General features: G+C 48.2%; 2 protein-coding genes across 5 annotated transcripts; one reads left to right on the top strand and one right to left on the bottom strand.

Annotated features, from left to right (window-relative positions):
- The first annotated feature begins 1,007 nt into the window (after positions 1-1,007).
- On the top strand, positions 1,008-11,648 carry LOC103054929 (uncharacterized). 4 transcript variants are annotated; one of them, XM_088129593.1, is made up of 4 exons: positions 1,008-1,029; positions 1,775-1,854; positions 2,759-2,859; positions 5,250-11,648. In XM_088129593.1, the coding sequence occupies exons 3-4, from the start codon at positions 2,790-2,792 to the stop codon at positions 6,986-6,988; spliced, it is 1,809 nt and encodes a 602-aa protein (XP_087985719.1). In that variant the 5' UTR covers positions 1,008-1,029; positions 1,775-1,854; positions 2,759-2,789; the 3' UTR covers positions 6,989-11,648. The 4 variants fall into 4 exon arrangements, with proteins under 4 accessions (XP_087985719.1, XP_087985718.1, XP_087985717.1 ...); XM_088129592.1 differs by lacking the exon at positions 1,008-1,029 and adding an exon at positions 1,037-1,210; XM_088129591.1 differs by lacking the exon at positions 1,008-1,029 and adding an exon at positions 1,037-1,376.
- A 3,683-nt stretch (positions 11,649-15,331) lies between these two features.
- LOC103055409 (uncharacterized) lies at positions 15,332-23,910 on the bottom strand. The gene is made up of 4 exons (XM_088129530.1): positions 23,304-23,910; positions 20,736-21,705; positions 19,552-19,678; positions 15,332-16,645 (listed from the first exon to the last, which is right to left on the bottom strand). Exons 2-4 carry the CDS (start codon positions 21,507-21,509, stop codon positions 15,552-15,554), a joined length of 1,995 nt encoding a protein of 664 aa, XP_087985656.1. The 5' UTR covers positions 21,510-21,705; positions 23,304-23,910; the 3' UTR covers positions 15,332-15,551.
- Between the last annotated feature and the right edge of the window lie 540 nt (positions 23,911-24,450).

The raw sequence follows: 24,450 nt of genomic DNA, 5'->3' as shown, positions 1-24,450 counted from the left end.
TCTTGAGGACAATACAGATTTGCTTCATCATCACTTTTCCGGGATTTTTTTTTTCAATTCCCCAGTCTGATCTACCGTTCTGAGATCTCTTGGTGGTGCCCCATCCAATTATCAAGCAGGGCTGACCTTCGCTTTTTTTCAAGATTAGCCACTCAACGGTGCCACCTGCTGGCCATAAACTTGAGAGAGAAATTGAAAAATGAGAAAAGACATGCTGGATTATCGAAAACCTGCAGTGTTCACTCCTAAAGCGTTAAGTGCAGCTGCCAATATATGGTTCTAATTCTTAAGAATATGGGGAATAATCATTTTAACGCTAGTTAATTAACTGAACTTGCATTAAGCCAAATGAGGTTTTGTCTCAGCCTTGCTCATCTGGCACATGGCAGCTGGCTTGCCACGCCAAGGCCAAAACTACTTTGTATTTATATTTATAAATGTATCAATTTATCCATTGAAAAGGCTTTACCATAGATAAATAAAGGCGCCTAAGTTTAATCGTATTTTGTTTGTTCTAAAACAAGGAAACTAGACGAAAGACAGGCGAGAAACACAGAATTCTGGGAGTTGAAGTCCACACATCTGAAAGTTGCCAAGGTTGACAGGCGCTGTTCTAAAGTGACCCCCAAGAGAGGAGGGAAGGGCTGGGCGGGCCATTAAGCCATTTGCCCCCCCCCCAAATCAATGCCAGGGTTTCCCCTGTTCTTGAACCCACTCCTGCTTTTAGCCCACCAGAAACACAGCCGGAGAAAGGCGCTTCACACGAACTGAAGGGAGCCACCCACGCCACACACCTCGCCTACTCTGCCAGAAGGAAACCTCTCCCTGGAGAAAGGCGCTCTGCACTTGCTCAGGGGACCCCCGGCTCGCCCGGGTCTCCTTCCTTTCCTCCGAGCGCCGGCGGCCGGCAGAGGGCTCTGGAGCGCGGCGCGGTGGGCTGCGCCGGGCCAGCCTCGCCTGGCGCGGCGGGCGGAGCGGGGAGGAAGGGGCTGAGCTTCCAGGCGGGCGCAGGGGGGTATCCGGCGGCAGGTGAGCGGGGCAGGCGGGGGCCGCCGGGGACCCCTCCCGCCCCGCCCCTTCGCCCCCTCCGCGGGGCTGAGTCAGCCCCCCCGGAGCTGCAGCCCCTGCCGCGCATTTGTCTGAGCCCTGCAAAGATCAAAGGAGGGCGACGCCGCCGAAGCAGCTCGGGGCGTGACGTCAGGATTCCGAGGCTCGTGCGGGGCTCCCTCAGAAGTCCGGCCCGCGCCGCCGGAGGGGGCGGGGCGGAGCGGGGCGCTGCAGCCTTTTCCCCAGGAGCTGGACTGCAGCCCCCCTCGTTCGCAGCCCGCGTGTTGGGAGCCCCTTTCAGAGCAGGAGGGGAGCCTAAATCCACCAAGGTAGCACAGGAGCTTTGGGTCCTGGAGAGCAAAAAGCGCTCGGCGTATGCTCAGGAGAACTGCGCCTGGCAGCCAAATCTCGGGCAGTGTTGGATCACATCGCTCTAGCTGGGGATCATGGAAGATGAAGGTGTTCACTGGTGCCAGGGAAACCCGCATTCAGGGCCAGCACCCACTGGGTAACTTTGGCCCAGCCTGTCTCCCTCCCTCACTTTCTCTTTTCCATTCCAGCCTACCTTGTAGGGCTGTTGTTGTGGGGAAAAACAGGAGGAGGGAGGGCTACGTAGGCTGCGCTAAGCACCTTCACAAAAGGCAGGATATAAATCTAACCAATAAATGTTGATGTGTGCTGTTGCATTTTCTCTGAATCTCTCTCCTTCTCTTTTTTCCACCTTCAGAGGCATTTTCATCCCCAGCTGGATCCCAAACTCCGAGGAAGGATCCAGGAGCAGGAACGGAGGAAGGACAGACGTGTCCGGTAAGCTCTGGATCATCAAAGATGCAGCAGGGCTTCCAAGGAGCGAATTGTATTAAACTCAGAGGAAGGATACACAAGACTGTGTGGCAACAGAAGCCAATGTGTGGACCAGCTCCCAGAATTCCCTTGCCACCATGGCCATTGCTGAGAATTCTGAGAGTTGAAGTCCACCCATCTCAAAGCTGCACAGATTGGGGAGCACTGAATTAAATGCTTTTCCATTTCTATAGATCTGTAATTAAGAATAGCTACGCCATCACGCTCTGACCTAGCCTTACAAGGTACTTGTGTTCTCTCATGAATTCTCACGAACATTTGGCCATTTGCATTTTTTTTTAGTTTATTTTTTTAAAAAGGCTTCCTCCCCCACTCAGGATTAAAAATTTCGTCCAGAGTGTCAGAAGCCAAGGAAAGAAGTGAGCTGGGCCTCTCTTTAGTTGGATTTTTTCCCCATTTATTTGAGAAATGACTATTTTGTGGCAGGCTGTATGTGAGAGATTGTGGGGCGGTTGGGAAAGGCACGGAAGGGACTTTAGTTCTAAACCACGGTTCCTCAACCTCGGCAACTGGGAAATTCTGGGAGTTGAAGTCCACCCTTCTTAAAGTTGAGGAACTCTGCTGTAAGGGACAGGAGGTGATCCTGTGGCGTTCTGGTCCTCTTGGACTCCAACAGCTATTGCCAATGATGGGAATTGTAGTCCAGTCTGGCAAGGCTGGCTGGGAGAGTTGAAGTCCACCCGTCTTAAAGTTGCCAAGGTTGAGGAACCCTGATCTATACGATCAAAAGACAAGAAGAGAGTCTGTTGGCTGTTTTATCTTCTAAACCAAGAAGGAAGAGCAAAGTTCAGAATGGATGGCTTAACAGGCAGCATTTTTTAAACTGCTGTTAATTTCCTTTTTCTAGCCATGAAGGCATTGCGTTTCCCCAAGGTTTGATGGCGTTCTTTCCCAGGTCTCCGATGGAGCAAAGTCCTGCCCTCCAGAACATAGGTCAGGAGTGCCAAGGTAAATTGGATTTTCTTCAACATGTTGCAATCCAAGTCTTCAATTCACTAGCCAAGTTCTGGATTTTAACCCTTGGGGATTCATAAACAATGTCTGTTTCAAATTGGGTGAGAATTACAGTCCCTCCAGTGTTCTTCAGCTTGTTCCATATGGTACTCTAGGTCAGGCTAGTTCTTCAGAAAGAAAATAAAAAACAATAATCCACTGCAATTAAGATTTTATTATTTATTTTTTTATTTTATTTTATATATTAAATTTGTCACTGCCCATCTCGTTGAAATAACTCTGGGCGGTTTACAGAACAATTAAACTCAATTAAAATTACAATATTGTTCTATGATACCAACACTGTAATATTCATGCACATTGTTAGAACTCAATTTTTAAGCAGTCAATTAAACATCGTTCCACAACGTCTTCCTGCTACAGTGCTTCCTTCCCCCTCTGCAAAACTAAGGGCCATCTCCACCCGAAGCAGCTTTTTACATTGAATACCGAACATCGGTATTAAGCCCTATTAAACTGTCTCCCTTTTTCAGACACGCTTCTGCATAAGAAACATGCACATCAGATAAAATGGTTTTATCACAGTCCTTCGTGATGCACTAGTTCTCTATGTTCATAACTGACTAGATTTAATATCTGTGAAAATATAAAATAGGTATGGGGTTTATCCAGGCCCTGCCCTTTTTATCCCGGCTCCACCTACTTTTGGGAGGGTGTGCTTTTCCAAGGCCTAGCATGGCTCTCAATCCAATGAAAATGTTGCACCCCAGCTTTAAAAAATAGCCACGATCAGACACTTTTTCCCTGCCGCAATTAAATGAAGATATAATTAGACGGATGGCAGCACTCAGTTTGAACTGACTCTGGGAGTGACAGATCAGATCCGGCCTCTCTTCCTTATCCATCTGTCCATTTGGTTACTCTCCTGGTTGGGAAATAGCCGCCATTTTGTTATCCATCCGTTTGGTTACTCTCCTGGTTGGGAAATAGCCGCCATTTTGTTATCCATCCGTTTGGTAACTCTACTGGTTGGGAAATAGCCGCCATTTTGTTATCCATCCGTTTGGTTACTCTACTGGTTGGGAAATAGCTGCCATTTTGTTAGTCCACTTCCCTCCAAACAGACAATACAGTTGTTGTTTAGTCGTTAAGTCATGTCCGACTCTTCGTGACCCCATGAACCATATTGCGCCAGGCCTTCCTGTCCTTCACTGCCTCCCTGAGTTTGCTCAGTTTCATGTTCATTGCTTCAGTGATGCTATCTAACCATCTCATCCTCTGCCGTCCTCTTCTCCTTTTGCCTTCAATCTTTCCCAGCATCAGGGTCTTCTCCAAAGAGATCTCTCTTCGCATTAGGTGGCCAAAATATCTGAGCTTGAGCTTCTTTATCGATCCTTCCAATGAGCAATCAGGGTTGATTTCCTTTAAGATTGACTGGTTTGACCTCCTAGCAGTCCAGGGGACTCTCAAGAGTCTTCTCCAGCACCACAGTTCAAAGGCATCAATTCTTCGGCGCTCGGCCTTTTTTATGGTTCAGCTCTCACAGCCATACATTACTACTGGAAGACAATACAGACCATTAATTAAAACAAATAGCAAGTGAGTAAATGTTATAGACTACTGTAGTTTCCAAGATTCACGTGACACACTTGGGCAAAGTGATGGTGGCATATCCGGGCCATCTCAAGGAGGCCCCAAAATTACATAAATAATTAACTGAAGAAATGAATACATGAAATCAGTAACATTTCCTTCAAACTGGGCTTGTCGACTTAATTTTCTTTGGTAACAATACGGAAATGGCTTCCAATGTCCTTTTTCCGTGTTGTTTCACTTCCCTCATCCCGTTACTAATAAGACCTGACTTTGCTTCGTTTCTGAGTCTAGACAGGTTCACCCAGATACTGTCATGTGATTTAGAGTATTTTTCCTTTTATTTTCAGTTATTTTAGAAACAAATGTTTTTCTAAATGTCCCAAATGCCATGATATAGCCCAAAGTTTGCAGGAGCTCTATATTCTCCCATGAGATTTCATGAAATTTGGACCATTGAAAAATTCGCCTGTTTACATTTTAAAAATTTATTTATTTATAGGGTATCTACAAGGGGGGTCAAAAAAGTCAAGATGGTGGTTGCAATCACACCATTGCAACTGCCTTTTTTTTTTTTTACCATCCCCTGCAGATCCCACTATTTGTTTGCATTTTTAAAAGATATTAGGCCGCAACAATATTGTATGCAATTGTGAAATAGGGCCCATCTTTTGAAAAGGTATCTTGCTATTGTATCCAAGTGGCTTCAATTTTGTTATAAGAGTGAAAAAAGTCCTTCTCCTCATATATACGGGGTAATCACTTGACTTTTTAAATTGTTGTTTCTGTAGTTCAAAGACAGAAGGCTCAAGAGGAAGAGGAGAAGGCAATTCCCAGCTCAGATAGTTCTCGACAACTAGGCATATGCAAGAAATTTTTAAGCAAATCAGTTTTCCATACTCTGAAGGAGGAAGAGAATTTGAAAAACGGACTACAATTCGAAAGACAGGTGAGAGAAAATGTGATTCAGCCCCTTCTTTACGGAGCAGGCAATAAAAACAAGGCAGATGATTGCAAAAGGCGACTTGTGTGCAGCCGATGTGGGAAAAGCTTCAGTAACAGCTCCAACCTTATTGCTCATGAGAGAATCCACACTGGAGAAAAACCGTATAAGTGCCATTGTTGCGGGAAAAGCTTTGGTAAGAAATCGACTCTTGTTACGCATCAGAGAATTCACACAGAGGAGAAACCGTACGAATGCTGTGTGTGCGGGAGAAGTTTCAGCCAGACCTCAAGCCGCATTGCCCATGAGCGGATCCACACAGAAGAAAAACCCTACGCCTGCCCGGAGTGCGGGAGGACCTTCAGTTTGAAATCTAGCTTGGTTGCCCACAAGAGAATCCATACAGGAGAAAAGCCCTACAGGTGTGCTGAGTGTGGGAAAAGTTTCAGCCAGAAATCAGCCCTGATTGCACATGGGCGAACCCACAAAGGAGAGAAACCCTACACTTGCTCAGTGTGCGGGAAAAGTTTCAGCCAGAGCTCCAACCTCATTGCCCACGAACGAATCCACACTGGGGAGAAACCCTATCACTGTGCCCACTGCGGGAGAAATTTCACCTGCAGCTCCAGCCTCATTCGGCATCAAAGGATCCACACGGAAGACAAACCATACAGTTGTGCTGCCTGCGGGAAATCCTTCAGCTGCAGTTCGAGCCTCAGCAGACACCAGCGGACACACACGGGGGAGAAACCCTATGAATGCCCTGATTGTGGCAAAACCTTCAGTGTGAGCTCACAACTCAGTGTGCATCAGAGGACCCATACGGGAGAGAAACCATACGAATGCTCAGACTGTGGGAAGAACTTCAGTGTGAGATCAAGCCTTCATGCCCATAAGAGAATGCACACAGGTACGAAGCCTTATAAATGTTCTGCCTGTCCCAAAAGGGTTTATCTGAGGTCTAGTCTCATGGCCCACCAGAAATTGCATGGAGAAAAGCCGTTTGACTGTGTGGATTGTGGCAAGACCTTCGCTTGTAGCTCTGGCCTCATCCGCCACCAGAGAATTCACACGGGGGAAAAACCATACAACTGTGCGGACTGTGGGAAAACTTTCATCCTGAGCTCCAATCTTATTGCACACCAGAGAACTCATACAGGAGAGAAGCCGTACCAGTGCTCCGAGTGTGGCAAATTCTTCAGCGTGAGTTCGCAGCTCAACGTACACCAGAGAACCCACACAGGGGAAAAACCGTATGAGTGTTCCCATTGCGGCAAGAGCTTCACGTGTAGCTCTGGCCTTATTAGGCATCAGAGGACCCACACCGGAGAGAAACCGTATCAGTGCTCTGAGTGTGGGAAAAGGTTCAATCTAAGTTCGAATCTTATCACCCATCAGAAAACTCACGCTGGAGGGAAGCCCTATAAATGTGTGTACTGCGGAGAAAGTTTCTACACGAGGCCAAATTTTGTGGAGCATCATAAAGCCAGACACTTGGATGATCTAAACATGAAAACGGATGAAAGCAAAGTTAATTGCAACTCTAAATCCATTAATTACCAAATAAACTATGTAGGATGGGATTGATAAATTGGTGGGGATGAGTCTGAATCCACTGGAAAACTTTACATGAACCGCTTTGCAACAGATATTCTGTTGTTCCACCACATTGGATCCTAAGCCTTATACAGTGGAACCTCGGGTTACGAACGCTTCTGTTAACGAACGTTTCGGGTTACGACCAGCTCCGGCCGCAAAATTTTGCTTCGGTTTGCGAACTCCGCCTCGGGGTACAAACAGGGTACGCGGCCATTTTCCCTCCGTGACATGGTCCGCGGCCATTTTTCCGCCCCTGACACGTGGTCCGCGGCCATTTTCCGCCCCTGACACGTGGTCCGCGGCCATTTTTCCGCCCCTGACACGTGGTCCGCGGCCATTTTTCCGCCCCTGACGTGGTCCGCAGCCATTTTCCGCCCCTGACACGTGGTCCACGGCCATTTTTCTGCCCCTGACACTTGGTCCACGGCCATTTTTCCACCCCTGACACGTGGTCCGTGGCCATTTTCCACCCCTGACACTTGGTCATAGGGAGGGGGACTCTCCCTCCAAGCAATAGCCGCCTCCCTGTCCTCCACACCAGAACGGATTAACGGTAATTACATTGAACCTTATGGGGAAATTTCCTTCGGGTTGCGACCAATTCGGGTTGCAACCAGAGTCACGGAACGAATTAAGTTCGTAAACCAAGGTTCCACTGTATTTGGACAGTGCTAGTCATCTCTTGGATGTTTACAGATCCTAAAAGTCCATGTTTCTTTGGATTCTGCACCTATATTTTTTTGGAAACAATTTCAAGGGAGGTGAAAAGTGCAGAAAAGAAACCTTTTGCTTATCTACATTTATGTAACGATGCACCCTCAAGCAGCAAAGCACCAAAGTTGTAAGAATGGGACTAATAATTCAATAAAAATAAGAATCATGCTTTTTTTAAAAAGGGGGGGAAACTACAGGCTTGTTCTTTTTATACAAAAAACATCTGCAATGCCTAGAAATGCCGTTTATTTGAATGCCTGGCCGTTTTTTTAAAGCCAGGCTAGCACAACAGGAAGAGTGAGGGCAGGAAAATTAAATTCTGTTTTTACGGGATAGAGGAAATCTGGCAAGCAGCTTGGGAACTGTTGGTGGGCACCAAATTGATTTTTTGTGCCCCAAAGATCACAGGATCCTTAATAACTTTCTGTTTTGTCCCACAAGTATCCCCCAACCATATCAAAGGCTTACCTCAACTACAGGAGTCAAAAAAGCTAGTCTAGCACCTTCACCACTACCCCACACGTCTCTTGGGCTGAGAGGGAGGGAGTCCACCGCCTTCCTTACTCCTAGTCCATCACTGTTCTGTTTCAAGGGAGCAGACACAGTTGCCAAGGAGCAGAAGCAGGTAACAGCAGCCAAGTTGCAAAACAAAGACTTAGCAAAGTAAAGTACCGTTTGGAGTCCGAGAAGCAAAAGAGGAGTCTAGTTAAATCAGGTGGTCATCCAGTCCAGAAGTCAGGAATTCAAGAACAGGATACACACAAGAGCTACGTTTTCAAATGGTGGTTTTCCAACTGAGAGTGAAGGCAAAGCAAGTTCCTTCAATCTCTGGCTGCAGTGATGTGACGCCTCACCCTGTGCCCTGCGAGGCGTCTCCTTGATTGACCCTGCTCTGCTCGCCTCTGTGTGCATCTGGATCTGGGGCCTGGGGGCCGTGCCCCGTCAACTGACTGCTCCAGCTGATCAGGAGATGCCTGTGACTGATCAGCCTCAGATGCATCATGGCTTAATGATTCCTGAGGCTGACGTTCCACAGGCTCAGCTGGAGCAACATTGTCGGAATCGGATTCAGAGTCAGACTCTGAATCATGGCTCATGGCAACCACCTTTCTTACTACCCAACTTTAGCTCTGGGACTGAGAGGGAGGGCTAGCCCAGAGCCTCCAGGGCTAAGAAGGGACCAGAATCTGGGTCTCCCTGTTCCTAGTCTGGCATTTCATATTCCTGGCTGTCTTATGTCTCCCCACCCTGCCTTTGGCTCAGCTGAACCCCCTTCCAGTTAATATTCCAGCTTTATATACATATACATACATACAGTACATACATATACACACACACACACACATATATGCATATATATGATTTTTATTTAGATTTAACAGCAATAATGAGAACTAATACAAACTAAAATAAAGCAGGGAAAAGGAAAGAAAGAAAAAGAAAAGCTAAAAATGCAATAGAAAAAGTAGAAAAAAGAAAGATATAAAGGAGTGGCTTCCAATATTCTTCACAGCAGTTATATACTTTAACCACCCCCTCTAAAGTTATATCATGACCCCCCCCCCAAGTCGTCATTACTGTATGTAGTCCCTAGCCAGCTGTACTAGAAACATTTCTCTTCCAGCTTGTTTCTTCTTGAAGAGGGGCTGCCATTTGGGTCTAGCGGACAGGGCGGGGGGCACCTCCACATTCCAAAGGAAATGCCCAATCAATCTATTTTTATTAGTCAAATGTTTGTGCAGCCACAATCACAAGACTCAGTGGCTAACAAGGAATCAGCCTTCCAGAGTCTGCTGGAGTGGGCAGCTATAATACATTCAATAAAATAAATGAATAGCTAAATAAATGTACAATAAATATAAAAGGTGAAACCAACAAAACCCAAACAAAATTCATGGCATCAAAGCTCCGTCTTCGGCTTTGGGCGGGAGGCGGACAATGTTGGAGACAAGCGCGTTTCCAACGGGAGGTCGTTTCAGAGGGCCAGACCCATCACTGAAAAACTGCAGCAGTCTAGCTAAGCTTGCTTTGGATATGGCAGGCTGCAGCCTGAAAAGCAGGCGGCTAGAGCCCAAAGTTGAATGTGATTGCTGGAGCATCTGCGGATACCCCCATGCTCTCCTCTCAGTAGCAATACGGAAGTGGCTTGCCATATTTCCTTCTCAGATTTATCTATTTATCATCTTCCCAGTCTAGCCTACAGCTCTGGGAGTTTCGCTTTTTAAGCAGCCTCAAAGTCAGCTAGATCTTGCTGCTTCCTGTGACAGGCCAGGACTCCATCAAACTCAACCCCTTGTGATTTCAGGGACTTCCATATTGTTTTCTTGGAAATAAAGTGATTTTCCACTACCCGCATTCTTCTGGGATTTTCTTTTTCTTTTTCATTTTTCCTGTCAAACCTATAGTCTTGAGATTATTTCCTAGTGGCCTCCCATCCATGGAGTAAAAGGCTTGACCCCACTTTGATGTTTTTCTGATTAAAAAATGTCAGCCAGCGGCTGCCCCTTGTTAAAGAAGATAGATTAAAAACTAAAACCTGCAAAGCAATGTAGCAGCAGTGTATTAGAGAAAGAACAAGAGGAGGAGGAGGAGGAAATTGGAGCAAGGAATATGCAAGTGATTAGTTGAATATTAGTTTATCCCTATTTGGAGGGGTTCTCCAAGAGGAAAGTAAGACAGCCAGTAGGAAGGTAAATTTTGTGTTTTCCAACGGCGACTCAAACCCACCTTCCAAGCTTTACTGGGCCATCCGTGAGTTGACTTCTATTCCACCAGCGAGGTCCATGGCTGTTGAGATTGGCAGTGGTTTTCACTCACCTCTGCATCTCCAGCCTGGAAAAAAGCTGTCCAGCCACATCTTTGCATTTTTAAAGGAAAAAAAAGGAAGGACAACGATTCTAAAGCCATCGCATCCGCAAATTTCCTAACTTTCAACCAGCCCTGGAGCTGTGCCTTGAGGTTGGAGAAGGACAGGCAGATGTCCTCACATGGAGCGCCTGTTGGAAGATCCGTTCCACCTTGGAAAATATCCTCTGCCTCTTGCTGCGCACCAGAGATCCATTCAGGGGCAGAAGAAGAAGAGAAATCCCTCAGCAAGCTAAATAGAGTTTGGCATCCGAAACGCAATTCTATCGCTGTACCAACCGAAGGTGTATCTTCAGATGGTACTTACCACCAGCGCCTGGCCACATTCATTATATGGGATGGGAGGGACAGAGAAGGGCGACCTCATGGACAAAGACTGTTTGATTGGGAGGGGAGAATGGAATCTAAGAATGTAGGGATTGGAAGGAACCTTAGAGATCACCTAGCCCACCCCCTGAACCAGTACAGGAAACTACCCCTACGGCATTTCCAAAAGATGGCCTTTGTTTAAACCCCCTCTAGCAAAGGAGAGTCCACCACCTCCTGAGGAAGTCTCTCCCATGGCTGAATAGCCCTGACGTTTAGGAAATTATTCCTTATATAGAATCGGAGAACATCAGGGTTGGGAAGGACATTCGAGGCCATCTAGTCCACCCCCCACCCAGTGCAGGAAAACCTAGCCTGGCAGCATCCGCAACAGATGACCATCTGGCCTCTGTTTAAACACCACCACCAAAGGAGAGTCCACCATCTACCATTCTGTTGTTGAAAAGCTTTTTTTTTAGATTCTTTTATCCTGCCTTTACAATTTTTATAAATAACTTAAGGCAATGAACATACATTTAATACAGCTGCCTCTTCCTGTTTTCCCCACAACCACCACCCTGTGAGGTGGGCTGGGCTGAGAGAGAGTGACCGGCCCAGGGTCACCCAGCCAGCTTTCATGCCTAAGGCGGAACTAGAACTCACCATCCCCTGCTTTCTAGCCTGGTACCTTAACCACTGGACCAAACTGGCACTCAGTGGCTCTAGTGCAGTGTTTCTCAACCTTGGCAACTTTAAGATGTGTGGACTTCAACTTCCAGAATTCCCCAGCCAGTGGAATTCTGGGAATTAAAGTCCACACGTCTTAAAGTTGCCAAGGTTGAGAAACATTGCACTAGTCACTTTTCCCACTAGATAGATGTTCTTAATGTCCAGCCCAAAATCTCTTTATCATTTAAATCCATAACCTCTTGCCTTGTCTCCTGGAGGAACCCTGGCCCACATCTGGGTTTCACTGCTGTGCCCTTAGCCGCTCTCCCAGCTGTGTTGTGCAGAGAAACTACAGTGATTTCCTCCCTTGATGGCCCAACCTGGCTGCTTAACCTCACACATGGACTGCTGCAATGCATTCTACATGGGGCTGCCCTTGAAGACCCCCTGGAAGCCAGAATTGGTCCAGAATGCAGTGACTCAGGGAGTGATCAGCACGTCTCACTACGTCTGTGTAACACCTCTGTTCTGAGAGCTGTGATAGCCGCCAGCAGGCTTCCAGTGCAATTCACAGTAGTGGTTATCATCTACAACAGTGTTTTTCAGTGCTGACTGAGGAATTCTGGGAGCTGAAGTCCACACATCTTGAAGTTGCCAAGTTTGAAAAACACTGATCTATAATGTCCTTCATGGCAACAACCAGGACCTGGTTATTGGAGGGACCGTCTGCCCACCCCATACAATCCAGCACAGTCAGCGTGCCCCAGGTCCCACTGATTAAGCACTGGGCCCTGATGGGACCTGCAAAGATACCCCCTAGAAATCCATACAGCCTCCAACCTGGGCTTATTTAGATCACGTTGGCTGGGGAATTCTGGGAGTCGAGGTCCACACATCTTAAAGCTGCTCGCTCAGGTGAAGAAATACTGATTTAGATGAACTCTTAAAACCTGGCTGCTTCTCAGATGTTGGACATGATGGGCTTTCCCTTGTGGGTTGTGTGATTTGTGAGAATGGCAGTGTTTTTCTCCGGATGTTTTTTAAAATTTCATGTTGCGTGGGTTGTTTTACATTTTGTACACTGCATGCCGCCTAGAGTCATAATGGAGCTGGGCAGCAATTAAATGACATACTAAAATAAATATTAAATTTCCTTTGGGAACACAGCCTCAGTATGCAATGGAGACCTTTGGAACACCAACCACCCCCCTCCAGAAAAGCTAAACAGCTGTCACCAGTAGAAAAATCCTCACCGCTCTACCAGTGGGAATACGCCTGCACGGGGACACCAAGGTAGAGAAGCACCATAGATGGAGCTTTTGAATCTACCAGGGCTCCAGGTCTGGTTTCCTACCTACCTCTCTGACCCTGTAAAGGGGATGCTCTTAATTGCCCATAAGTGGGAAATTAACAAAAGACGTCTGTTGTGTAAATTCAGCCTGCGGTTCTGCAGTTCTATGTTATCTCCACAAAACTGCCACCACTCTGAAACTGTACGGTGGAATTCAGAAAATAACCTTATGTTTAAACAAGGTTTTATTCCGAGGTGAGACACATAGAAATACAAAGTACAGACGCTGCAGGCAAGGAAACAATATGGCTCTGTCCACGGAGCCAGTCATAACAGGGAGTAGCACCAAGGACCGACCTTCACTGATCTCGGAAACCTGAGTACACTCAAATTTGGGTGGTAACTGGATAGGACAGGACATCTCAGAGCTGGAGGCTGGTTTGGAAGTTCAAAGAAACACCCTGGAGGAACACGGATGTGTTCATGAAGTCACCCTGCATTGAGCTGGATTTCGGGGGAACCTTTCTACCGCTCCAGGTCCCCCATAAATACAAAGAGAAAGCATCACTTGAAGCCTTTTCAAGATGTTTGCCTTCTTCATTGCGCATATGGGAAGAATGCAGAAAAGTGCTTTATTCTTGTTGCATATCATTCCAGTTTCACACAGAACTCATTTACTTCTGTTCTTTCATTTATTCATGAAACCAACGTATACAGCCATCCGTCTATCTTAGGGAACTGATTTCTGTGAGAATTACCGTGTGTTCTTAGCCAGAGGAGTAAGTTTTTGGAGGAAGCCTTATTAGCTTACTTTGGAATAAACACATATGGGATCGAAATGTCAGGACCGGTGCCGGGAGGGAGTCGTGCCACACTCAGATAAGGGATGGGGGTGTTCACCAACTATGTTGCCATGTGAGAATAAGTAAGCCACACGCAGGCATCGAGCCTGTCCAGGAAATATAATTAGTCAATATACGTACGCGAGCGTGATTTGCATCCGTTTTCCCTCTGCCACGATTCTTGGAAATGGAGCCAGGAATGTAACTGTGATTTTTCTCCCTTTGTAGGAATTCCTTCAAAGCTACAACTTCCTTAGCCATGTTTGCAATCAGTCGATCAATCAATCAATTTATTGCCTTCACTCTTCTGACTAGAGTTGCGGGTCAAACCGCCAGGCAGAATATTAACTATCTGGCACGCGCCTGCATGTCAAAGATGAGTGAAAAAAAACCCAATATTCCCCTTTTATCACCCTTCCCTATCAGCTGAAACACCATCTCTTTATTTTAACATCTATGTCTTTCTTTATTCTGTGGTATTCCTATAAATAAATGCCTGGCGCAATATGGTTCATGGGGTCACGAAGAGTCGGACACGACTTAACGACTAAACAACAACAATTCCTATAAAACAAATTTAGGCCTCTGGTAGTTTTCCAACTAACACATTTTATTCAAAGGGAGCAGCTTTTGTGAACTGCAGCCTCTGACAAGGTGAGCCGAAGCGACACTGTCAACTATACTGTCTTTTTCTACATCCGTACTTCCTAAACTGGCCAACTTCCAATTCTGAGAATTCTCAACACCGGCCATGCTGACTGAGGAATTCTGGGAGTTGTAGTTCAAATGCCTGGAAGGTGCCAAGTTTGGGGAGCACCGCTGTGGACAACGGGCCGTACAAAGAATTGAGAAGGCACTTTTCATTCCAAATCACAAGAGCGGATGGAAGACATTCGAAAGAAGGAAGAACTGAACTCCCAGAACCAAACAAGTGCTACAGTAGAGTCTCGTTTATCCGACATAAACGGGCTGGCAGAACGTCAGATAACCGAAAATGTCGAATAACACACAGTAACGATTGAGTGCGGTAAAAAAAAAAAAAAAAAAAACGGATCCGCTGCGCCTGTTGCAATCAATTTTTGCGTTGCGGCGCCACCGTCAGCAGCGACAAGAAAGTACACTCACGCTCGCAAACAAGCCGCTCACTTTTCTCGTCGCCAATTTATGTATGTTGTGTTTTTTTTAGGGGCGTCGGATAAGACGGAACGTCGGATAAGCGAAGGTCGGTTAAATGAGACTCTACTGTATTCAATTCAGCAAACATGGACGCCCTTGTTCTAGTCCCTCCATCCCCACTTAACGACTGGTTTTCTCCATTCGTTGGTAGCACATAGCTTGAAAACGCACATCCGTTCTCTCTGCCATCAGCTCTACCAGCTGCTGACCACGGAGGGGAAAGAGAATTGACCATTTCTCCCCATAAAGGCTCCACGATGGAATGAGTCCCTTAACAGCACAAGTAGGGAACTTGCGAGCCTAAAATGACTGGACTACAATTCCCATCACTGGCAAGAATCGTTGGAGTCCAAGAGGACCAGAACGTCACAGGATCAATACCTGTCCCTTACAGCAGGGTTCCTCAACCTCAGCAACTTTAAGATGGGTGGACTTCAACTCCCAGAATTCCCCAGCTGGCTGGGGAATTCTGGGAGTTGAAGTCTACCCATCTTAAAGTTGCTGAGGTTGAGGAACCCTGCCTTACAGCATCCAGCCACAGTTCATCACTTCACTAGGTCACACGTTTCATACAAACGTCCTGCAAGTACACTTTGTAACCAGCTGGCCGGGCGTTGCAAGCTACTACAGCCCGGCTAAACGCAGAGGATAGTAAGCCGCCGGGGGGTGTTTGCAAGCCGTGCCCAAGTCAAGGCAAAATTGAAGAGCGACAGGCTTTTTTAGAAACCCTCACTGGGGCCGCCTCCTCCTCAAATTTCAGGACGTGGAATGTTTCCCTGGTGTGGATTTTCTGGTGTCTCACCAGCACAGCCCGGTGCGAGAAACTCTTCCCGCAAGTGATGCACAGGTGTGGCCTCTCCCCCGTGTGGACTTTCTGGTGCCGGATGAGGACGGCCCGGTCGCAGAAGCATTTCCCGCAGGTGGCACACTTGAAGGGCTTCTCGCCCGTGTGGATCCTTTGGTGCACCATCAGGATCTGCCGCTGGCTGAAGCTCTTCCCGCACTCCGAGCAGGTGTAGGGCCTCTCCCCCGTGTGGACTCGGTGGTGCTTGACCAGCTGGGAGGACGTGTTGAAGGATTTCTCGCAATCGGGGCATTTGAACGGCTTCTCCCCTGTGTGGGAGCCCTCGTGTATCATCAGGCTGGAGCTGCGGCTGAACGTCTCGCCGCACTGGGAACACTTGTAGGGCTTCTCCCTCGTGTGGACTTTGTGGTGGTTGAGCAGCTGAGTCTTCCGGCTGAAGCTTTTGCCGCACTCGGAGCAGCTGAACGGCTTCTCCCCGACATGGATCCGATAGTGCCGGGTGAGGTCCGAGCTGACGGTAAAGCATTTCCCACACTGCGAGCAGCGATAGGGCCTCTCCCCCGTGTGGGTCCTTTCGTGGGCCACCAATGTGGATTTCAAGCTGAAGCATTTCCCGCAGTCTTGGCACATAAAGGGCTTTTCGCCCGTGTGGGTCCGCTGGTGCGCGGCGAGCACTGTGCTCCGGCTGAAACTTCGCCCGCACACATTGCAAAGTTTCTCTCCCCGGCTTTTGCACCGTCTCTTTGCCACAAAGGTTTGGTTCGCTTCCTTTCTTTCTCCGAAGCAGGGAAAGAAGACATCCCCTTGGGGATGGAGACAGCTCTTCATCCCCGTCTCCCATCCCTTGAGATTTGGGGAGGCATCTTTGTCCTCCTGGGGTTCAGGGTGGGATGCCCAGGAAGTTTCAGAGAGCTTCACTGCTTCCGAATTTTCTACCTTGAATTTCTCTTCTTTCATCTTTGTCACCCACTTGTCATCTGTGGAGGGGAAAAAAACAGTGAAACTCCAGGAACTCTCTTCCCTCAAGGGGACAGAGGGGCACAATCTTTAAGGCAAACAGACGATTCACTTAGAATCACAGCATCACAGAAGGGGTCCTGAGGCCATCAAGGTTGACCCCTGCTGATGGCTGAAACCATTGGCAGGGGTCAGTTTGGTCTAGTGGTGTAGGCCCCAGGCTAGAAAGCAGGAGGCTTTGAGTTCGAGTCCCACCTGAGGCATGAAAGCCAGCTGGGTGACTGGGCCAGTCCCTCTCTCAGCCCAGCCTACCTCACAGGGTTGTTGTGGTGGGGAAAATAGGAGGAGGAAGGAGGATTAGGTATGTTCACCGCCTGGAGTTATTTATAAAAATAATAAAGGTGGGATGAAAAAAATCTTTAAAAATCACGACATCCCTGACAGATGGCTGGCCAGCTTCTGGTTAGACACACCCAGCAGGGCCTAGCACTTCTCTGGGCCACTGGGACCACCACTGAACTGCTTTTCGTAATTATTTGAGGCCCTGGGACAATGGCAGAGTGTCACTGCTGGAGGAGGCAGAGGGAGAATTATTGGCATTTCTTCCCCATTTTGTTTTGTTTTTTCTAAAGTCAGAGCATTCTTCTTAAAAGATGAGTGTCCAGTCTATTTCCCTGCCTTTCTCACAGAGCCACTGAATCTTGCCACCCCTTGTAAGTGGCACAATCTTACCGGATCTTAAGGAATCTCAAAGGATCTGGGGAAGATGCAATGTGCGGGACGACTTCTCTTTCCTGCCCTAAAGGAGAAACGGGCAACCTCCGCCTAGGTCAGTGTTTCTCAACCGTGGCAACTTTAAGATATGCGGACTTCAACTCCCAGAATTCCCCAGCCAGCATGGCTGGCTGGGGAATTCTGGGAGTTGAAGTCCGCATATCTTAAAGTTGCCAGGGTTGAGAAACACCGGTCTAGGTGCTGCACGTGAAGCTCTCAGAATCATAGGATTCTGCCCACTTTTCCAACCAGGTTCCTGGCAGGAAACGGGCAGATGGTTTCCAGCCTTGCTCAATGGCAGGGACCAGAACACGGGTCACCCGTTGCAGCATGAAACCTGCGCTCTGCAGGGGGGTCGTTGAGAATGAAGCCAAAGACGTGGGGAGGGGGAGGAGATCTGTGTATCCAGAAGACAGACCGTGAGAAGATAGCATACGCACGCCGCATCTAATAATCTGTGCAACATTTCTGAAAGATTTCTCCACTCAGACAGGAGGTGCAAGTCTGAGAGCTGGATGTGAAAAGTGGAGGGTGAGGCCCGGCCAAGAATGAAAACAGACTGGATTTCATTTACCTTTCAGCTGTATTCAAATTCGTTCTCGTGAGGGCGCGCTCTCTCTACCAATTCTTTTAATTTTCCCCTTCTCTCACAAGAACATCACAGATGGATCACAGCTTTGGGTGGGGATGAAAAAGCCTCATCCGGATTTCAGAGGGCCATTGAGGGCTCTGAATCCTAAAAATGAACCCATATAGGGGCATGTATGCCTGTGTAAAGAAACCTTTGAATATGGTTCAATATGTTTGTGCCTACACATCTACGTGGAAAGAGTACACATATATTCAGAAGGGTATTTGGAGATTGGCCTGTGGCGACTGGACGTGTATTTCTATTAGTTTTAATCCTCCCGCAAATATGCGATTTTACTGATTTTGATTCATTGCAGCCTCTTGATTTTAACTGTATACCACCATGTGTCCTGTATGGTACAGTGGTACCTCCGGTCACGAACTTAATTTGTTCTGCGACTCTGGTCGCGACCCAAATTGGTCGCGACCCGAATCAAATTTTCCCATAAGGTTCAATGTAAATACGGTTAATCCGTTCTGAACCATATGTATTTTTTTTTAAACCACAAAAATAAGACACAAAGTACAGTCCAGTACAGTATGAAGAGAGAGAATGCTAACCTTGCTTGAGGCGTGGAGGACAGGAAGGCGGGTGGGGAGGCGGTTATTGCTAGGAGGGAGAGTCCCCCTCCCTACAGGAAGCCACGACCACGTGTCACAGCAGGGAAGATGGCCGCGGATCCTGTTCGTCACCCGATGCGGAGTTCGCGAACGGAAGCAAAATTTTGCGAATGGTGCTGTTCGTGACCCGGATTGGTCGTGAACAGAAGCGTTCGTGACCCGAGGTACCACTGTATGTCCAAAACCTATTGGAATGTTCTTTTCCAAAAATGGTAGATTTTGCGTATCCCTAAGCTGAAAGTACTATGTGCTGAAACTTGGGTTTCTAGAGATGGCAACTCTGAATTGCCAAACCTATGAACCAAACTGAGAGACAATTTGGTGGAGTGGTTAAGGCACCAGCCTGGAAACCTGGAGACCCTGAGTTCTAGTCCCGTCTTAGGCATGAGAGCCGGCTGGGTAACCTTGGGCCAGTCCCTCTCTCTCAGCCCTAGGAAGGAGGCAATGGCAAACCCTTCTGAAATCTTGCCAAGAAAACTGCAGAGACTCGTCCAGTCAGTGGCCAGGAGCCAACATTGACTCAAAGGCACATCTTCATCACAGACCAAACTCAAGGTCCCCATCTGTCCAGCATGAACCCAGGGAGATGGAAACCCTTACTGACTTACATTATTGTTATTAATTACATTTACATACCGCCTGACTCCCAACGACTCTGGGCAGTATCAAATATTCAAAACAGATTAGAACAATTTAAAAAAAGGAAAAGAAATAAAAAGTAACATGTGTCCAGAAGGGACAAAACAACACATTCGTTTTCACAAAAGGGCCTGCCACCCATCTTAGCCCTTTTGTGAAGGGCTCCTCCTTAGCTGGGGGAGAAAACCAGATTTTAAGAGCTTGATTGAAGGAGGTCAGGGTAGGAAGCTTGGGGGAGGCTGCCCCAGAAGGTGAGAGTTACCCTGAGCGTTTGCTTCACTCTCGGTCTCCTGTTTGGCCTGAGGGCACATCTGCTCCTCTTCGGGGCTGGGATGAGATGGCTGGGTGGGGTGGAAGTTGACAGCCTCCTTCTGGGTCAGGACCGAACCCTGCAAGTCAGTGCAAAGGTTAAAGGTGAAAGGACTTGTGGCAAGGGAAAAAATAAAGACCAAAGGGTCTAGAAATATCTATCAGGCCATTGCTTGTGAGAGAGAGCAGGCAGACAAAAGGGAGCAGGACAAAATGGGATAGTTTGACATGAAAAGAAAGGTGTCAGCCCTTCGAGGTAGTCCAGACAGGAAGCCAAAACCATGAGTACTAACACTACCTTTATTGTAAGGTTATAGCCATGTTTCTCAACCTTGGCAACTTTAAGATGTCTGGACTTCAACTCCCAGAATTCTGGCTGGGGAATTCTGGGAGTGGAAGTCCAGACATCTTAAAGTTGCCAAGGTTTGAGAAACACTGGGTAACAGGATCTTACAAGTCTGAAAGCACTTCTCCCCTTCCTCGCCTTTATTTTCCAGAGAACTAGGGAGGGTCCCTTCTGAGACGCTTCCCACGCCCCCATTCCTCCTTTGGACTTTCTTACCTCTCTTATCAGACTGTTGTCTAGGCTGCGGCTCTTCCTCCTGTCTCCCAAGGTTATTCTCACAGCCCATGACAGAAGGAGATTCAAGCTGAATCTTAGAAGGAATTTCCTAGCAGTAAAAGCTGTTAAGCAGCAGAACAGTCCACTTAGAGCAAAAGTGAATCTTCCTCCCACCCGCCCCCCGAAAGCTAAAGGAAAACAAATCCTGGCTGAATATTAGAAAAACACTTTTGGTCCAGGCAGAGATGGAACTATCTTCTTTTGGAGATGCTTGATCCCATACTGAGCAAGGATCAGACTCGGTGACCTCCATGCCCCCTTCCAATTGTATGAAGTCCTTGCCAAGAAGAGCAACTGGGATCCTCAGAGACAGTAAGAAGGGAATCTAAGATTTTGGGACATGAATGTGCTTTGAGTTTAAGCTCTAAGGACTGGCATTTGAGCCAGTTACAATGGACATGTGAAACAGATTGGAGGATCCTGTCAATAGCCGGAAATTATCTCAAAGGGCCAACCTCAAAATCATTCACCTACACACATGGGGGTCTCCCATGAAAACCAAAATCCATTCTCACCCTTCGCTCCAACATCTTGCCCTCTTCCTGTCTCAGTAAGAACTCTTCTGCCAAGGCCACCGCTTGGTCACAGGTTTGAGGGCGGTTCTGCTTGACCCAACTCTGAATCTCCAGGGGCAGGATGGCCAGGAACTGTTCCAGGATCACCAGCTCCAGCATCTCCTCTTTGGTGTGTCTCTCCGGTTTCAACCAGCAGTGGCAGAGGTACCAGAGGCGGCTGCAGGCCTCACGGGGCCCTTCGGCCTCCTGGTAACGGAAGTCCCTGAAGAGGGCTTGCTGTGTGTCCATGGAAGCTGGGTCCTCACTCAAGACATCCTCTTTGGCCTTCCAATGATCCTCCATCTTGGTGTGCCCCCCTTGAACTTCTCCAGGGTGATCTGATTCTCCTTTGAGTCTCCAGTGAGCATCCAGTGCTCCTTCGAAGGATGGTTGGGAAGACTTGGTCTTCTCCCATGGAGAAGATCTTGGTAACTGGGAACATTCCCATTTTGAGTAAGGAAATTGTGTTGCTTTCAAGGCCTCATGCAATGCTAAATGTTTGAACTGTCCTTTGTCCGAGTGGTTTGCTGTCTGCTCCAGGTTCTCCTTCTTCAGGACACTCAAATGATTCCCAGTCTTGAATCTGTGAGGGGCATCTACTGCTCTCTCCAAAGCTGCTCCATGTTCACGACCCACATGAACTCCATCCTCCAGCAGCCTCCCAGCCTTTATCTCCTGGGGCAACAGCTCTGGGACCCGGAGGCCAACACTTGGCACCCTTCCTTTCTGTGCCATTTTATCAGAATTAGCTCAGCGGGAAAGTCTTGACGAAAAGCTATGCTTGACTGAAAATGTGCCCAAGAGGATGAGTCGCTGGCTAACAACCCAACCCCAGGATAGTCCCACGAGATCCATGGATCATTTTAGGGAGCACAAGGGATTACAGACAAACACGGTGCTTCACAGGAGGGGCCAATGATGAACGTTTATCCTGGAGAAAAAATATAGACTTTGGTAAGAGAATAAGAACAATCCAATAACTCCAGAAGCCAATAGAAGAGAATCTCTGTAGCTCAGGGTTGAACTGTGGAGTCCTTGGCGCTCTCTGAGCTTGGTGGTTTGCTTGCGGACGTTTCATTACCCAACTAGGTGACATCATCAGTGCGAAGGAGGGTGGGGTTTGCTCCGTTTATATACAGTAGCCTGCCCTGCCAGTGTTGGTGGGGGCATAGTTTTCTCCTTGTTCATTCCTTGATTAGAGTATTGTTTTCAGCTTGATTGTTTGTCTGGTGTTAATCCCTGCTTACCTCGGTGTTGGCTGCTGGAGAGGATGTGCTCTGAACAAACCATCAAGCAGAAAACAATAACCTAATCAAAGAACGAACAAGGAGAAAACCACACCTCCACCAACACTGGCAGGGCAAGCTACTGTATATAAACAGGGAGCAAACCCCACCCTCCTTCGCACTGATGATGTCACCTAGTTGGGTAACGAGATGTCTGCAGGAAAACCACCAAGCTCAGGGAGCACCAAGAATTCCACAATTCCAGAAGCACTACGATGCACCAGAGCTGGATTAGGGCTTTGTGAACACACATCTATAGGTTTCCAGCTCTCACACATACAGGCTGGGTTCCTGGCTTCAAGGATCATGTTAACTTACGGGCTTTAGACCAGTTTGTTCAACAAACCACATTAAACTGGTTTGCACAGTACACTAAGCCATAATCCATAGTTCACAAACCACAATGTACCGGTAGCACGTCAATCCCAAACCACATCATGGCTTGGTTGCATACAGAATCCCAGCCACTTGGTTGTAAACTATAGTTTATGGCTTAGTGACCCAGCAACTCAATTGTGCAGTTTACGTTCTCCCCCATGCCCAAACGCCTCTCTCCAACAATCAATTTGGGAGCCTCTTTAGCTGTTTCCTTCTCTCCTTTCCCCTCCAACACAGCGTTTGCACCTGTTCTGGTTTTCCCCCAAACCTGCCAGATTAAAAGCAGCCACGGTAAGACACCAAAGCAGCCAACCTAATTATTTCCTAGATCCACTCCTGGTGGCACTGAATGCCTGCATTGTTCATGTAACCCTAAAGCCGTGTTCTCAACCTTGGCCACTGTAAGATGAGTGGACTTCAACTCCCAGAATTCCCCAGCCAGCATGGCTGGCTGGGGAATTCTGGGAGTTGAGGTCCACTCATCTTACAATGGCCAAGGTTGAGAAACACTGCCCTAAAGAAATGCAACGGGCTCAGGCTACACCACAAGCTAAGCCACAACAAAACTAACCACAGTGTGGTCTAGTATGTGCAGACGAAGGAAGAGCGCCTTTCACTGAGCTGATTAAGCAAAACCTGACTAGATCACTGCTGTAAACGTCACCTTTAGCCCGTGAAGCCAGCTTCCGGAACCGGCTCCCTGCAAAAGATGGACTACACCTCCCATCGTCCCTGCCCCCACAACCCTTAGGCTCCACTAAAGATCAGCTAGCATCTAGCCAGAGATAGGCTGCACGGGCTCTCTCGCCAGTGCTGGTCGCCCTGCGGTCGCCGCGAGCCCCACGCCCCCGCTTCGCCGACCCACCGCAGGGCAAGCCGCCGTCGGAGGAACCCCCAGGAGCCGCCCGCTCGCTCCGTCGGAGAGGTCTCGCCTGGCGCGCGCCCGCCCGCCCGGGCTCCGGCGCTGCGTCTCGGGCCCGTTGCGCACGGCTGGCGGGCACCTCCTCTTGCGCCGGGCGCGCGCTGCCCGCCCCGGCTTTGGCGCGAGGGCGGACGGGGCGCCCCGCGAGCAGGAAGCCCGAGGCCGAAGGCGCCCCGGGCAAGGAGGCTCCTCTCCGGCGCGCACGCCTCTTTCCCCCGCCTCCACTCTGGGCCGCGCAGCTCGGTCAGCTTAACCCTTCCGAGCAGCTCCGCGAAGAAGAGAAGGAGCGCAGCGCGCGCGAAGCAGGCGCCGCCGTCTGCCTGCCCGCCTGCCCGCCTGGCCAGCTGGCCACGGGGGTCCTGCTCTTCCTTCCCGCCGGGCCCGGAGCGCTTGCCGAAGGGACAGCTGTTCCACAGGTGCAGCGGGGCAGCCGCGCCGCAACGACGCTCCCCGCTTCACCCCGATTGCGGGAAGAAGCCAGCCCGACCGCCCGCTGGGGCAGCGAAGCCGCTTGGACGCAAATCGAGCGCGATTCGCTCTGCGACCTTGGAGGGTAGGGGTGCCAACTGCGAGTCCTGCTGCGGGGCCAAGGGGGAGCAGGGAAGAAACCGCCGGAGGAAAGGTTGGGGTCGCTCGATCTCTGCCTCTGGCTTGCTAGTCGAGATCGTGGACTTTCCAGACCCTGGTTTATTAAATAACCCGTTCTTGGCAGGGTTCAGACCTACACTAAGCCACGAGCTTCTCACCATGCATTTATTTGTTTCGTATTATCTAATGATTTAGACTTGCGTTACGTCTGCGTTGTATTATTTTGTGCCTCTGTTATAAGGTTTGAGCGGTTAACAAATGCAGCCAGTAAAATATGGGAATAAATCAAGTAACTTGAGTAAATAAAAATAAGGCAAGTAAATCAAGTAATGAATAGAAATGAATAAAATCAAGTAAATACAGTAATAAATAGAAATGAATAAAATAAATAAAAAGTAATAAAGCTAATAATATACTATTGGTTTTAGTTCTGCCACCATAATTAATGGATTTTATTTATTCGGTTTTGGCTTAAAATATGCTCTAGGGCAAGGTTTCTCGA

Source organism: Python bivittatus, unplaced genomic scaffold (assembly GCF_059951505.1).
Source record: "Python bivittatus isolate LINGU-HERP-01145 unplaced genomic scaffold, Pbiv_v1 ctg000810_np1212, whole genome shotgun sequence".
Lineage (NCBI taxonomy): Eukaryota > Metazoa > Chordata > Lepidosauria > Squamata > Pythonidae > Python > Python bivittatus.
Note: the sequence above shows the minus strand (reverse complement) of the source record. Positions and strands in the feature narration are given on the sequence as shown.